The 17,451-nt window shown below is 37.2% G+C and overlaps 1 protein-coding gene across 2 annotated transcripts in view; it reads left to right on the top strand.

Annotated features, from left to right (window-relative positions):
• The window catches only part of INPP4B (inositol polyphosphate-4-phosphatase type II B), a 483,546-nt gene that overhangs the window by 409,471 nt on the left and 56,624 nt on the right, over positions 1 to 17,451 (top strand). For both annotated transcript variants that reach the window (XM_044680328.1, XM_044680327.1), the window contains exon 19: positions 436 to 590. In XM_044680328.1, the coding sequence (XP_044536263.1) occupies positions 436 to 590 (155 nt within the window). The remainder of the gene's footprint in view (positions 1 to 435; positions 591 to 17,451) is intronic.

The raw sequence follows: 17,451 nt of genomic DNA on the forward strand, positions 1-17,451 counted from the left end.
TGAGAGAGATGTCAAGTCCAACCCTCTTATTCCTATCAAGAAACTGAGCCCATGGAAGTGAAATGACTTGCCTACCTAAATTGGTCATGGACCTTTGACTCTTTGACTCCAAAATCAGTCATTCTTCCCCTTGGACCATAGGCTGATTTATTTCTGTAGTAGCATGAAATTTCTTTTTTTTTTCTTCTTCTTCTAAATAAACCCTTACCTTCCATCTTAGAAACAAAATCATGTTGTGGTTCCAAGCAGAAGAGTGGTAAGGGCTAGGCAATGGAGGTTAAGTGACTTGCCCAGGGTCACACAGCTAGAAAGTGTCTGAGGTCAAATTTGAACTCAGTTTTTCAGGTCTGGTTCTCAATCCATTGAGCCACCTACCTGCCCCCACTTTATGATATTTCAAACCAGCCCATGAACAAACATCCTTTTTTATTGCAGATTTGCCGCAAGCTCAATGGGATTCGAGTTACTTGTTGTAAAAGTGCCAAAGACAGGACGTCTATGTCAGTGACTCTTGAGCAGTGCTCTATCTTGAGAGATGAACATCACCTGCATAAGGACTTCTTCATCCGGGCTCTGGATTGTATGAGAAGGTACCATACAGCTGTTGTTTTCTGCTTCTCCCTTCCCCACCCCTCCCCTGAGTCCTTCCTGCTTTCATTATTTTAAATGCATGCCATACTTGGTGATCAAACACTTAGTGATACTAAGGATTTTGATTACTTACCATTTGTGTCATGAAAAACAAGAGAAATTTATTTCTTCTGCTACATGCCTCTAGTCTATAAAAGAAAAAAAAAAGTGGCTCATTTTTTCTTTTTAAATTTTTATTCCTGGGGGCCGGGGGGCAGGGACCCTTCTCATTTTTAATAGTGCCCAGAGACCTTTCATTTGAATTCTTTAAGACGCAAGTTAAAAGGTATGTGTGCAGAGAATGTTAGAGCTGGAAGGAACCTCAGAGATGAGGTCCAATGCCATCATTTTACAAATGAATCAAATATGTCCTTGTTTTCAAATTATTTACATTGGAAATCAGAATGTCTCTGTGGAATGGAAACCTTGAAGACCATCTAACCCAAAGTCCTCATTGTATAGATGAGGAAATCGAGTCCCAGTAAGTGACTAGCCCAAGTTGATATAACTAATTAGTATATGAGCTTGATTCCTTGTCCACTAAGTTTTCTTGGGTGTACCCAATTACACCGCTGTTCAGCTTAAATAAAGCTCAGTCTTCCAAAAGTATGATTAATAGCATACCTCCCTGTGGCGCTTTCATACTGGTAACCTCCTTCCTTACATTCTTTTCATATCACTCATCAAGAGAGTAGAATGACACTTAAAAAATAAAGTACAGCATAGCAACACAGATGGCTTAAATGCTGTGCCTAAAGTCATGCTTCTGGATTAATTTCCAAAGTAATTAAATCTAGAGTCAAAGCAGTAATGGAGAAAGAGTGCTTTGTTCACAATATCTGTCAGCAAGGACAGACGTTAATTAAAAAGTTAAACAAACTTGTCTCTTTACTACAAAGGAGGAATTAGAAGAGCACCCACAATATAGGTGAGCAAGTCTGCCCTGGAACTTCTACATGATACCTTGGAGAGGGCTACTGTTTCCCTGGGATGTCATTAGCCTCTTCCTGGTCCTTTTATCCAGGCAGCAGTTTAGTGACAGCATGTATTCTAGTATATAATAATAGTGGTGTGTGTTACTTTCATGCCAATTAATTGTTTTTCTCCCCTACTCATGAGTTCCTGCTGAAGGAAGTTCCTTGCCTTTTGTCATCTCATATCCTTTTTGGCATTTTCATCCTTCATTTCTTAATTTTCAAATAAATGCTTGTGAATATCTCAGAACCCTGACATGGATACCTTGACTATAAGAAACCACTGAATTGAAATCAGACAGATTCATCCAAATATCATCTTCAAGCCATAGTAGAGGGGAAGTTGTAGCATCTAAGTATAGCGTTCCACAGCTCTCATTAAAAAGTCCTGTATAAATCTGACAAGACAGGTTTTATGAAATGAAAACATTTGGTCAGATAAACCCTGTGGACTAGCACCAGTTTAAATGAATGTGATACCTTATCTGAAAGATAATGTGATTGGTGTATAGCTGTCATTTGGGCTTAGGGATATTGGAAACGAGAGTATCTGAAGAACCCATGTTCTTTGTAATAGAGCTCTAGAATATGTGTTAGAGAAGCCCTGATTCAAGATGCCCTGAATTCAAGTTTTGTCTCTGACATACTTTCTGTGTGATCCTATGTAGGTCACTTTACATCTCAATCCTCTAAGTGACTCTCTAAGACTATATAAGTGGTACAGATGACCTCATCTATTAAATTGAGATGTTTCCCATATCAGTGAAATTATACATCCATTCCTTATCTCTATAACTAGTGAATAAAAGTGTGTTTTTCACACGAGATACAATTTAAGGAAACTCTTTCAATCCTGAATTCCATAAGTAATGCCATATTCTCCCAGAATAGGGATAAGTCAGTCAGACTTATGAGTTTGATGGGCAACTTATTCAGTGTGTTATGAGGTGACAATCCCCAACTCTTAAGTCATTTCAGGTGTCTCCTAAAAGTATTTCAAGAAGTTATGATCTTAAAGGGAACTTGGTCAGCCCATAGGCATTGGAACTCCCAGTATTTCTCAGAATTTCCTGCCTTTAAATGAAGAATCATCCAACAAAGACAGGTTGTAATCAACTAGGGTCCCTTTGGATTAACCTGAGCTAAATGGAATTCCTAAGGAAATCCTAGAGCCCCCATTTCCTCAGTTGATCTTTCCACCAAGAGCTCATTGACCCAGAAGTGGGTGGCTAAGACTCTTTTTCCCCTGAACTGACATCAATCCCAGGAAAACTGAGCATCTTTAGCTGCTCTAGCGATGTCCAAGAGTGGTATTATAGGAAGGAAGATTAAAAGGAGGTAGACACAACACACCCACTGTGAGCTAGAACTTTGACATCTGATAAAGCTCTCTCTGCAGGTATCTCATGGTCCCATTCTGATATGACTCTCTTTGTGTTCCTCCTTGATTCTCAGGAACTCTGGCTTCATTTTTAGAGTCTATTGGGAGCTCAAGACTATAACAAGTCAACACCTCATCTCTAACAGGGACTGTTAAACTGGAATTTTTTTGTGCACTAAAATTAGTGTACACACCTGTATCTAAGGGTTGGAGGTGGAGGCACCTTCATCTTTCACTCACTTTATGTTCCTTAAATTGTTTCACTTTTTTGCACAATTGTATCACTTTATCTACATTTCATTCTCCTCTTTGACTCACATTGCTAAGTCTCAGTATCAGCTCAATAAAATAGAACAAACACATTCATTCCATTTCAATTTTCAACACACTCCATCCAGTCACCCCTGAGGGTTCCTACTTCATCCACACCACTGATTACTAGCATAAATGGGGTGTCAGAAGCTTCCTTTATAACATAAAGGGTAATTTATCACCCTCTCAATCATCCCTTTCATAAGGAAGACCTCTTCAGCTCAGGACATCAGGACACATCAACCACCTTTTTGAACTGTATCACAGTGAATGGAATCTAATTTTTATATTAGAAAAAGCTACCTCTTCCCTAGAATTGTAAATTGTGATGACCATATAGAAACTCCAGCATCTGTGTTGTTATACTCCTTGCTTGCAGTGTGAAAATTCATTTTTGATAGTCCTTTTCCTATTACGTACCCTATATTACGTACCTCTCTGTAATGAGGCAGAAACGAAACTCACATCTGGGAATCGACCAGATTAGTGGCTGATTTTCTTTGTGCTCTTGGGCAAGTCACTTTATCAATGTGAGCGCCAGTTTCCTTTTCTGTCAAATGAGTGAGCCATGCCATCTTTAAGGTTCTTTCAGCTCTAGTATTCTGTATCTACATGGCACTATGTACAGTAAAACCACATTCATTCAGACCCACTTTCAATGGATTGTCAGAAAGTTAAAATTTCTAAAGAGACTAAATAAAAGTTTCACTGAATGGGAAGAAGAGTCTTGCTAGCAAATTTCTATATAAAGTTATGTGGGAGGGTGCCACAGGTTCAGCCAACCTCAGTAACCCAACCTTCAAAATCAGGGTGTGCTAAGATTTGCGCTCAAAGTCGAACATGAAGTTGTCCCTAGGGTCATGTTCTACTTGTGTGATTCACATGTCTATAGTAGTTAAGCAAGGATTAGACCATTTGAGAGTTGAGATATTCAAAGAAAGCTTGGGACTTAAGGTTTGAAGGAAAATAAAATTCTAAGCCTCAGAACTGAAAAGATAATGCATTACAGATATGAAGCATGGCTTGTACTAGAGAGACATAAGAGGACAACTCAGATTTGGGGAAAACCTAATATTCCAGGTAGACTGCAACATAGACTGTGTGAGTAAAATATGAACATAAGAATGGTAAATTAAAGGTCGATTAGGGAGAGTCTTAAAGGCTTGGCACTTTATGTTTAGTTTCCTTAGTCATTAAATCCTAGTGGCAATAGAGAGCCAGTGAAGGCATTTGACAGAGAAGAGATCAAATCTATATCTTAGGAAGATTATTTTGGCAGTTGTGTGGAAGATGTATTAGGGAAAAGACTGGAATCCGGGGATTCAATAAGCTGCATAGTACAATAAGACAAGTGAGATGAAAAAGGGTTTAACTATGGTGGTAGTCGTGTGAGTGGAAAGGAAGAGACAGATGTGAATGATGTCGTACAGCTAGAATTGGCAAGGAAATGGAATGGGGGTCAAGGAAGATGAAAGTCTGAGGCAATTTCAAGATAATAAAGTGGTGGCAAGGGAGCATGGTAGTGACCCCAATCGAAATAGGGATGATTGGAAGAAAGAGACGTTCAGAGGGAACATAAGTTCTATTTTGTACATGTTAAAAGCTGTTGATTCAGATTACTGTATGTACAAAGAATAAATTATGGACTTTGAAGGTGTCTACATACTTCTGCAGAAGCAAGGTTAGAAATCTGATCTCTTGTGTCCAAGATTGTCCTTTCCTCATTCAGTAACTTAGTTTTCACCAGTTTAATATGTCTTTTCAAGTTGTTATTGAAATTGTCATCTTTACCTTGGGTTTTCTTTGCCTGGACATGGTTCTGCTACCTTTTTTACCCTTTAAAATCACCTAGGCACTTTCTCAAAATGGATTTGTAATAGCTTCAAGCTAAATGGCTCATTATTGTATTTATTCTGCTTAGTTCAAACTCAAAGTAACTAAGCTCCTGTTAAAATGAGAAGCCAAGTGTCTCAATGCAGGCATGTGCTATGACAGCACTCCTAAGTATAGAAAGAACCCAATGAAAACATAATGAGGGAATTGAGGAATATTAACAGAATAAATAAAACACATTAGAACATAGATAATGTTAATTTGTGGTTTTGTGGTCAATTTGTGCCTGGAAATATTCCTTGTATACATTTTAGTGACACCTAGCTTTTACTGGAGTTTACCTACGAGCTTACTGTTTTGGGGGTTAAGATTTGTGTTTAAATCACTTCCCAGACATTCACTAACTAGAATTCTAGGTAAATCCCTTACCTTCATGAACCTCGGTTTTCAAATGTAGAAAATGGAAATAATACCATCTACCTCAGAGAATTCTAATGAGGAACAAGTGAGATAGTGCCTGAAAAATGTAGCCTTTGATTTTAGTCATATTCAGAAGATTCATTGATATAGATTTTCAGGTTCGTAAAATGTTTTGATTTTCCCCTTAGTAAACTTTGGGGGTTATGAAACTCATTCTCTGTAGATCCATAGATTGCTCTGCTCTTCAGATAGCTTATAAAAATGCCCCTTACATATCATGCCATTCTTCAAAAATGATGAGTTTTCTTGACTATGTCACATATATATTATGAAATTAACATACAAAGATAGGAACAATTTTTTTTCATTGTTCCTCAGCAAAGGAACAGAAGATAAAAAGCAAGTGCTAGAGAGCCAGTCTTGAAGCCAGGAAGACCAATGAAACTAGAGTTTCTGTCTCCACAGTTGGTGTCCAGCCCTTGTGAGATTTTTTGAAAGGACATGCTTTTCTCTTGAATTTGTGGCTTGTGGTTTTCAGTTTCCCATTCTTCTCATTTCACCTCAGTGCCATTTGTGCTCCTTGGAAAGGTTGGTAAACATCTGGCTAGACTTCTCCTCCCTCAAACATCTGCCACAGAAAGAAGCCTGCTAACTGATGGTGGCACCTGAAAAAAGCTTTCTGTTCTCTGTCCCTTTTCATCTCTAAAGCCTTAACTCTACTCTTTACCAGCAGGATCCGTAATGCATCATTACATCTTTAAGATCCATATCAGTTTGGTGCTTTGTAATGATTTGCAGAGCTCATTTTAGAAACCTTGAACTCTTATATTAGAGACAAGCTGAGATGTGAGAACATATACATACACAACAGAATCAAATTAGACTGAATTATGAAAGCTTTTCTCCTTAAGAGCAAACAGCAAGAAACGAATTGGGTTGTGAATTAATTGTATCTCTAAAAGTCAATGGAGGTGGAACTGACACACCATTATGCTGTTCTTTTCTCTGTGTTTGTTTGTTTTCATTGCTGGTGACTCTGGGATTCTGGTGAGGTTCTATCACTTAGGATTTCACTGCCATTTTCATTTACCAATACTGACATTGTTTTATCAGCCCTGTTGTTGCTCAGTTGTTTCGGTGTCAGACTCCTCATGATCCTATTTGGGGTTTTCTTGGCAAAGATAGTGGAGTGGTTTGAGATTTCCTTCTCCAGCTTATTTTACATATGAGGAAACTGAGGCAAATAGTGTTAAGTGATATGTCCAGAGTCACAAAGCTAGTAAAAGTCTGAGGACAGTCGTGAACTTAGGAAAATGAATCCAAGCCTGATCCTCTATTCACTGTGCTACCTAGCTGCCCTGTTATTAACCCCCTACCTATCCTCAATAGCTTTTACATTCAAGGTGGTTGAGGAATATTATTAAAAATAATAATAGAATTTAATCAGTCTATAAGTATTCAATAACTACTATGACCCAAGCTCAGTGCTAGGAGCTGGGGATAAAAAGACAAAGAATGGGATGACTTCTATTGACATTTGTGGTTGCAATGCATTATAAGCATTGTGTTGGGACATCAAAGACTTATTACCCTTACACTACAGGATCTTAATCATTTGACTTTAATATTTTAACCCCTTACCTTCCATCTTAGAATAAATCCTGGGTAAAGGTTCCAAGGCAGAAAAGTGGTAAGGGCTAGACAATTGGCATTAAGTGACATGCCCAGGGTCATATAGCTAGGAAGTGTCTGAGGCCAAATTTCAACCTAGGATCTCTTCTCTTTGTATCTGGCTCTCAATCCACTAAAAAAAAAAAAAGCCACCTACTTGCCCCTTTGGCTTTAACTATTTAATCCTTGAAGGAGAAGTAGGAAGTGAGTGACAGATTAAGATTGGTCACTACTAGAGGGAGAAAAAAATATTCTTATTTTGCTGAACTTTCTTCTGTTGTGTTGTTTTCCATGAAATCTTAAAGCAATTATAAGTTCCTATGGATTTAAGAGAAGCCACAGTATTGAATTAATGGATTTTTCTTTTTCAGGATATATGTATGTATTCCATGAATGTCACAAGAGGTCATGTGCAGGGGGTGACAATAAGTGTGACATTCTTTCCTACTTTAGAAATAGAAGAATGTTCTCCCACCCTTCCACCCCAGCCCTTGGACCTTCTCTACCAAGAAACTAATTTTTTGAAATCATTTTTGTCTATTTCCCTTTCTGTATTACTGTCAGTTAGTGCAAAGCTGCTGTCTTTTTTTTTTTTTTTCATTATCTCCTAGATTAGAGCTTCAAGAGAAAGGCAAACATCTGAGATTGAGTTAATTGAAGCTCACCAGGTGTCCTCACTGCGAGGGAGGGCTGGGAGTGTGGAAAGCACCATTACTCTAGCATTTTTTCTAATCTGTCAAGTTTTCTAGTCCCCAGTGAAGCACTGTTATTGATTCCAGACATTGCTTCAGTCTACAACTGTTGCCTTTAAACATAAACAAAATCGAGCCATGGAGGTGTCACTTAAATTTTCAGGTTATCTTCTTCTTGAAAAAATATATGCCATTTCTACAATGATTAAGCCAAACGATCCATTCTTAGGCCTTTGCCTTCAGACTGTTTACTTGACAAAAATTTATTCTTCTACGATTCTAGTCGATTCAACTCAATAAATACATATAAAGCATCTACCATATACTGTGTGAAAGGCAAGCTAGAGCCTTTGGAGACATGGGATCAGAAGCTGATATATATATATATATATATGTATGTGGCATTTGCTTCAGCTGAACCTGTCTAGTATGGCTAGAAGGACAAGCATAGAGACTGAGTTAAGTAAGCAAAAGTTGGTGCCCAAAGATAAATATTTTGGAAATGGTCAGTATTAGTGTCTGAAGTCAAAGTCAAAGACAGGAACTAAGATTGGAGCAGATGACCTGAGTAAGCCCAAGGGTGTTCAAAGAGAAGACCATTTCAAACGCAGGAACATAGTTGGGACCCAGCAAGTACTAGTGGGAGGTGAGTTCGATATCAGTTGTGCCATAGTTAAGATACCAATGTCCAGGCTCAGCCAGTATGGTAGAGACTCAGCTTGAACTCAGGTCTTCCTGCCTCCATATTCTCAATTCACTATACCATGATTTTCTATGCCAAATGTGAATTGCTTTCTCATAGCAAATTCTTTCCCTAAACTTCTCTTGTGGAAATTTGAACTCTTTTTATTTTTATCTTGCTCTTCCAGAGCAAGTCTCCCATTTTCTATGTAAAAAGTATTCATGTACACTATACTGAAAGTAGTTAAATTTTCTATTCAAGATGTTTTAAGAGATTCTTCTAATGTTTCAGAGGTAATGGGTAAAAATGTTAGAAGTGATTGTAAAAAAAAAAGTAAGCAAAAAGAACATTTCTTATAAAAAAAAAAGGAAAAAATAGTACTTAGCACAGTACGTAGCACATAATAGTGGATGCTTGCTGACTTACTCACTGGCCTTCAAGAGAAAGAAACCTCTTAGAATGGGTCTGGGAAGAACAAGAAATGTTTGGCATAGAGTAGAAACTCAATGAGAAAAGGGTCTTTTATCTAAGAATAGACAGGAGCGAGTGAAGCATCTCTAGCCAAGGAAGGAAACTGCTGACAGAAAACTGACTCCATCATATTGGAAGAGAGAAGGTTACCATATAAAGTTGGAGAAAGGACTCTTATTGGACAAATTAAAATTACAGGTGGCTTTGTCTATTTGTGAGTCAATAAACCTTTATTAAGTGCCTTTTGTGTATCTGGCACTGTGCTATGATCCCTGGAATTAAACAAACCCATAGAAACTTTGTAAGAAAACCTCAAAGAATAAACTAGAAGCAATCCACAAGTTTGAAATCAAGTTATTATCTTTATTTGAATGTTAGTACTGGATCAAGGAGGGAGCACCAAAGATAACATGGCTGCCTGCTTATGTCTCTGGTTTCATTTATGTTAAAGGTTTGCTCTCCAAATGTTATCTGCTCTTAGTTGTTTTTATTTTTTCTATTTATTTAGGATTGGTTGTTTCATGTTCTATAAAATGTAGAAAGTTCATAGTTAGAAAACTGTGGGAATATTAATAAGTACTCACCATCTGACTATCAGGATTTATTATGCCCCACTGTTCAGACCAAGCAGTGGCAACACATTACTGCCACTTGTTGATAGCAAATATAAATTACAGTCTGTTTTCTAAAAGATGCAACTAAATTCATAAAGAAAAACTTGCATCATATATTTTAATACTAATATCAAATTATTCCTGAGCCTTTTATTCACCAGTCTGAATGATCTCATTTCTGCATGTTTTATTTATAGAACTAACCAGTAATCATCTAATTGTTTAAACTACTACTGCTCCATTTTCAAGATAAAATTCACCTCAATTTTACTTTAATTTTTTTTTTAAGACCAAGTCCTCCTCCTCTCCCTCAAACTAGAAGTGCAGGAGTGTTCTTCCCAGGCCCTATCCAAATACTGAGCCTTCAGAGGACCTCTACCTTTTTAACCTGGACTGCCTCACACTTCCTTGGACAACCAGGTCTCTCATCTTCCACCTTCCATATCTCATAGGCTCACCATATTAATGCTGGACTTAATGTGGACACATTATCGGCTTTTGCTTTCTACACTCCCAGCCCTCCCTGGCAGTTAGGACAACCTGGTAAGCTTAAGTTAACTCAATCTCAGATGTTTGCCTTTCTCTTGAAGCTTAATACTATTCCTTATGCTGCTTGAGAACAAGAGATTTACCAGCCTCAGCCTCCCTGGTGGCTGGTGTTATAGACAGTCCCTCAGGTGATCAATAAGGATTGGACTCCATTTTTTATGCCCTTTTGTCAATGGAATTGGTTTGATGTGAAATACAATTCATTCAGTCCTGATTCCATAATTTAGCTTCATAACATCAGTTTAGAGAGCTGAAAGGCTTTTTTTTTAATTGCACAGACATTTTTTGCTATGTCTTAGAAGATTTTCTTTTGAAGAGACCAGTGACAAAACGAGAATAATATTGGAGCTGTCAGGAGATAATATTTTTGACAGAGAAGAGGAATCAAGGCCATTCTTTTTTACCAGATTGAACTGGCTTTATAGCAACAATCTATGAAATGGACATGTATATTGAAAGCTGATGGTTACCCTAGTGACTAAAAATGGGAGAGCAAAAAAAAAAAAAAAACAAAAACAACCTTACTTTTTCCATAAAAAAAGCATCAAAAATCTCTTTGCGACATTATATCTTTAATTTTTTTTTTCAATTAATGACCTGGCCTTACAATCTTAGCTGACTTAGCTTGCAGTGTTATAATGTGAAACAGGGATACTGGTAGCTCAGAATACCTATCCCCTCTTAGGCTTTAGACTATGAGAACTATTCAAGATCCTCTACCAAAATATTATTAGAACTGGAATGTTACCTCCAGCTGCCCACTCCTTTAGCTTGTGAGGTCTAGTCCAATCTTGACCTGAGAAAAATTACCTTCTTATACCATGAGTAACAAATGATCATGAACTTGGGCTTAAAGACCTCTATCCATTTCACTTTGGGCTAGCTTTTAAGTGTTAGAAAGATTTTGCCAGACATTAAAGCTGAAAGCTCCGTTTCTGAAGTTTAAGATCATAAAACTGGTCAATCAACAAGCATTTATTTATTAAAGTGCTTCCCTAAACACTGTAGAATCAAAGAAAGACACAAACATAGGACCTGCCTTCAGAGATTTCATTCTGATGCAAGAGAAAAGATTCAAATAACTAGGCACATGTGAGATTTATACAGATTAGATAGAAGATAACCTCAGAAGAGGAAGGTACCAATACCTGGGGATGCTGCTTCCAAAAATTAGAGTTTGAGTTAAGTGGTGAAAACATTCAGGAATTCTATGATGTATAAGTGATGGGGGAGAGAATTCCAGCCATGGTGGGTAGAGAGGGGTTGAGAGGACAGACAATTAAAAAAGCCACAGAGAGGAAGGAGGGAGAGTCCTGTGTGGTCCAGTTTAGGTGGACTTTAGAGTATGCAAAGAGGAAGCAACTGTAAGAAGAGTGGTAAAAGGGTCTAGTTTGCCAGAAGGTTTATTTTTTTTTAATTAAAAAAAATTTTTTTTTAGAAAAATTTTCTATGGTTACATGATTCATGTTTTTACTTTCCCCTTCACCCACCCCAAACACCTCCCCCCATAGCCAATGCACATTTCCACTGGTTTTAACATGTGTCATCAATCATCAATATGGACCTATTTCCATATTATTGATAGTTGCATTGGTGTGGTTGTTTCTAGTCTACATCCCCAATCATGTCCGCATCAACCCATGTGTTCGAGCAGTTTTCTTCTGTGTTTCCACTCATGTAGTTCTTCCTTTGAATGTAGGTAGAGTTCTTTTCCATAAATCCCTCAGAATTGTCCTGGGTCATTGCACTGCTGCCAGTGCAGAAGTCCATTACATTCTATTCTAGCACAGTGTATTGGTCTCTGTGTACAATGTTGTTCTTGCTCTGCTCCTTTCACTCTGCATCAATTCCTGGAGGTCTTTCCAGTCCACATGGAATTCTTCCAGTTTATTATTCATTTGAGCACAATAGTATTCCATCACTAGCATATACCACAATTTGTTCAGCCAGTCCCCAATCGAAGGGCAGATATTTGTTTTCCAGTTTTTTGCTGCCACAAAGAACACGGCTATAAATATTTTTGTACAAGTCTTTTTATCTATGATCTCTTTGGGGTACAAACCCAGCAATGGTTTGGCTGGATCAAAGGGCATGCATTCTTTTAGAACTCTTTGGGCATTATTCCAAATTGCCATCCAGAATGGTTGGATCAATTCACAACTCCACCAGCAGTGCATTAATGTCCCAATTTTGCCACATCCCCTCTGTAATGCAGGGTTGCTAGCAGAAGCCTTTTGCTTTGCAAATTCAACTGTAAACAGCCCTGGCAGTTAGGGGTTTTAGAATGTTCAGAAAGGTAATTGGAGCCTGAGGCTATAAATAGTGCTGAAGTTCCAAGTAAATGGGGCTTTTGCTTTTTGGCTTTGGCTTTGCCTGTTGGCTTTGGCTTTTGGCTTTGCCTTGGCCTGTGCTTTGTCTTTTGAGGAATTTGGACCTAGTTTGATTTCTCTGGATCTCTACCTGATCTTTCCATCTACATCCCTGCTATTTTTCCTGAACTTCCCTGTGGGCCCTGGGAGGAAAGGTGGGCTTGGTGATTGGACATCATGGATTTAGTTTCTGTAAGCAAGTAGGGCATACTACATCAAGCCACCCCTAATTTAGTGATTTGATAAATACTTTACTTCAAAGGCAGTCAAACCTTACTGGCTGGGAAAGCCAGACTCTCTCAGTCTAACCCTCTCCTATGACCCATCCCCCAGCACCAGCCTTCTCCCTAGCAGCAGTTATAAAAACCTAAAACCTCTTTCCCTCTGATTATCCCTGACATTAATAAATCCCCTTTGTTACCTATACAAAGCCTCTGGTGAATGATTGTATTGAAGATTAAGGCAAAGGCTAAAGAGGGAGGAATTATTTTCCTTTTATTTTCTTGGGGGAAACTTAGGCATCCAACTTGGGCAGGAAGTAGCCAGCGGAGACTTCCTGCAGACATTAATTTCACTGGCAGGGAGGAGCCTTTTACTCCTCCCTCAAATGACTTTACAAATTAACAAGAGAAACCCCCAGCCTTGATCTAAACATTTCTGACTGGCCCAAATTCCTCTTGTACCTTAGAGATACCTTCCCTGCCTGAAGAACCCAGCCTATTTCCTCTCAGTATCCTCTGTCTCTAGCCTCAGTAAATAAGCCTGTTTGAGCTGCCCTCCTATATGCTCCCATCCATTCCTTTATCCTCCTATATACCCCTTCATTCATCCCTTCCATACACTCAGCTATCCCCTTCATTCCTCCTCCAATCACCTATATCACCTTTATATCCCTCCTCACTACCCAAATTGCCACACATATTCTATAATACCTCCAACATTCATTACTTTCCCCTGCTATCATTTTAGCCAATCTACTAGGTATGAGGTGGTACCTCAGAGTTGTTTTGATTTGCATTTCTCTAATTATTAGAGATTTAGGACACTTTCTCATGTGCTTATTGATACTTTTGATTTCTTCATCTGAAAATTGCCTATTCATGTCCCTTGCCCATTTATCAATTGGGGAATAGCTTGATTTTTTTATACAATTGATTGAGTTCCTTGTATATTTGAGTAATTAGACCTCTGTCAGAATTTTTTATAAAGATTTTTTCCCAGTTTGTTGTTTCCCTTCTGATTTTGATTGCATTGTTTTTGTTTGTAGAAAACATTTTTAATTTAATATAATCAAAATAATTTATTTTACATTTTGTAATTTTTTCTAACTCTTCCTTGGTTTTAAAATCTTTCCTTTTCCAGAGATCTGACAAGTACACTATTCTGTGTTTATCTAATTTACTTATAGTTTCCTTCTTTATATTCAAGTCTTTCACCCATTCTGAATTTATCTTGGTGTAGGGTGTGAGATGTTGATCTAAACCTAATCTCTCCCGTATTGTTTTCCAAATTTCCCAGCAGTTTTTATTGAATAGTGGATTTTTGTCCCAAAAGTTGGGCTCTTTGGGTTTATCATAGCATAGACTGTCTTGCTGAGGTCACTTACCCCAAGTCTATTCCACTGATCTACCCTTCTGTCTCTTAGCCAGTATCATATTGTTTTTTTTTTTTTTTAAACCCTTAACTTCTGTGTATTGACTTATAGGTGGAAGGAGTGGTAAGGGTAGGCACTGGGGGTCAAGTGACTTGCCCAGGGTCACACAGCTGGGAAGTGTCTGAGGCCAGATTTGAACCTAGGACCTCCTGTCTCTAGGCCTGGCTCTCAATCCACTGAGCTACCCAGCTGCCCCCAGTACCATATTGTTTTGATGACCACTGCTTTATAGTATAGCTTAATATCTTGTACTGCTGCCAGAAGATTTAAAAGCCAAAGAAGTTTATAATTGATCCTGATGGTTAAAAAGGAACCACTAGGTTTTATTGAGTATGGGAAGTGACATGATCAAATTTATGCTTCAGGAAAATCATTTAAGCACCCGTGTGGTAGATAGTGTGGGAAGAAACTTGGATTAGAGACCAAGATTGAGTGGTTGAACTGACCTTACAGGAAGAGTTCTTTAGGGTTGTAGAAACTTATTTTAATAAATGATTTGGTAACTATTTCAGTGAGACTGATTTCTTTTGTAATTGTATGTATTTTATTTTTATGAATTTTAAAAATATTATTGTAAAAAGAGGGAAGCTAGGTGGCATCAGTGGATAAATTACCAATCCTGGAGTCAGGGAGACTCATCTTCCTGAGTTCAAACCTATCTTCAAATACATACTTTGTGACCCTGTGCAAGTCATTTAGCCAGTTTGCCTCAGTTTTCTCATATGTAAAATGAGCTGGAGAAAGAAATGGCAAAGCCACCTCAGTATCTTTGCCAAGAAATCCCAAATAGGATCACAAAGAATCAGATACAAACAAAAATGACAGAACAACATATTTTAAGAAGGGATCTGTAGGTTTTATCAAAATGGGATCTATGAAAAAAAAAATTACTTTAGAACCTGTGTAAAAGAGGATTTCTAGATCAACCCCTTCATTTTACCTATAAAATTTCTGATTTTAGTGAGATTAAAGTCACATAGATTATGAGCGACAGATCTGGGGCTTGAATTCAAGTCCTCTGATTCCAAATCCAGCACTCTTTCCACGATTTTACACTGGTATTAATTATGCTTCTGGCTCTGTGATTATACTGAACAAATCTCATCTCTTTTCCACAAAGTGCCCTTCAGATACTTGAAGACAATATGTCTACCTAATCATATATCTATCTACCTAAGCTTTCTTTCCTCCAAGAAAGTATTTTTCAATTTTAAATTTCACAAGTTTATGGAACAAGATACGCATAGTCTATCAAAATATTTTTCATATATATTTACAATTACTTTGTATTATGGCAGAACAATAAATATAGTTACTTTCCTTAAAATATTCCTTGTAGTCTGAGAGTTCCTTAATGTTAGGCTAATGTTGACAAATTAATGAGTCTCAGCTATAGTAAGAGAAAGTAAATGAGGATCATTAACGAGGGTTTTGAACTTTTTTAAAATTCTGGATACTGTGTCGAAACTAGAGTCCCACACATCACTTATCCACAAGTAGACTGGAGGTTAATGGGGAAGAAGAGAGAAGGGTGATAGTATTTCCAAGTCATTGAAAGAGTAATATATTTCTTTTGTTTTGCTTTTGAGGCAGAAAGGTAATGCAATGTTTTGAGGAACAAATTTATTAAAATGGAAGATGAAGTGATAAGAATACTGAATAAGTTGAAATACATCTAGGAAAAGAAAGTAACTATGGTCCTAACTTAGGGTTTGAGACTATGAAGCTATGCTCAAAAGAATGATGAGAATGTTATAGCCTCAAAATAATGTTAAGAATAGTGTATCCCTCTTCTCTGTATCTAGTTTTGAACTCATAATGTAATGTGTTTCATTTGAGTAATATGAAGTAGAAAGACTCATTAAAAAGAGATATATTAAATAGTAAACATGAATATTTTTATAATGTGCTTCTTATTTTAATTATACGTCCCCTTCATTTCTAAGTACATTCTTCTCTACCTAGCAAGCAACTTTTGTAAAAGTAATCATAATAAATAAAGGGGAAAAAGGAAGCAGTTAAGAAAAACAAACAAAAAGGCATCCAACCTTTGTCTAATAGTAAATACAGTTTTGAATACTCAGTTTACAACCTCTGTAAAAAAAGGGAGAAATGTGCATATTCTGCTGTCTCCCAGAAAACAGGCATGATCTTTACAATTGTATGTCATTTTGGTTTCATTTTCCTTGTTGCTCATGTTTGCTTTGATTTCATTCATATTCTCATCTTTGGTGGCCTTTCCATTGACTGCTTCCATTTGTTGTCATTGCACACTTCTTGTATGAAAGGTGAAACCTTAATGTTATTTCTGGGTTGCATTTCTTTATTAGAAATGAGTGTTTGAGTACTTGAAACTTTATTATTCTTTCTATTTACACACTTGTTGTCTGTTTTATTTTTCCTGATTCTGTTTACTATACATCAGTTCATAAAAATCTTCCCATACTTCTCCATATTCTTCATATTGATCACGTATAAAGACACCATTTACTTCCATGGCATATGCTTCTATTTCAAACTCTTTCCTATAACAAAAAAGTACTGCTGAGAATATATTGATGTGTAAGGATCTTTCTTCTTTAATATATTTGAAGTATAAGTTTAGAAGCAAGATCTCTGAGTCATAATGTAGAGAAAGAAAGCAAACTCAAAATAATCTAATCTAGTTTTACAGTTGAGAAAACTAACTAAAGGATTGTGATTGGCTCAAGATTACACCAGTTAGTTCCTTGTTAGTAACAGAGCCAGAATTTGAACCCAGATCATTTGATTCCAAATTTATCACCCTTTTCTTCATACCGCTTTAGCAACTGTTCTATTGTCATTTCAAATAGCACTCCAGAATTGTGGAAGCAATTCATTGCTCTATCAAAAGGGCATTACTATGCTTTTCATCTTACAATTTTTCCAGTGATGAGTATTTTCATCTATTGTCGTCTCTGTCAATTTGTTGTGTGAGAAATGAAACCTCAGGGTTGTTTGGAATTGCATTTCTCTTAGTAAACATGAGCTTTTGAAAGCTGAGAATCCTAAACATGGAAATTATTTAGAATTATTCAGTGGGGCATAACCAGGAGGAGTAATGGAATTAATTGAATGAAAAAACAGAATGTGTCCACAGAAATATGTTCAACGTGTTTGTTGATTAAATGGTTGAGACTTAGGAATAAAATAACCATTCCCAGTGTCACTGTTAGGG

This window comes from Gracilinanus agilis, chromosome 6 (genome assembly GCF_016433145.1).
Source record: "Gracilinanus agilis isolate LMUSP501 chromosome 6, AgileGrace, whole genome shotgun sequence".
Classification (NCBI taxonomy): domain Eukaryota; kingdom Metazoa; phylum Chordata; class Mammalia; order Didelphimorphia; family Didelphidae; genus Gracilinanus; species Gracilinanus agilis.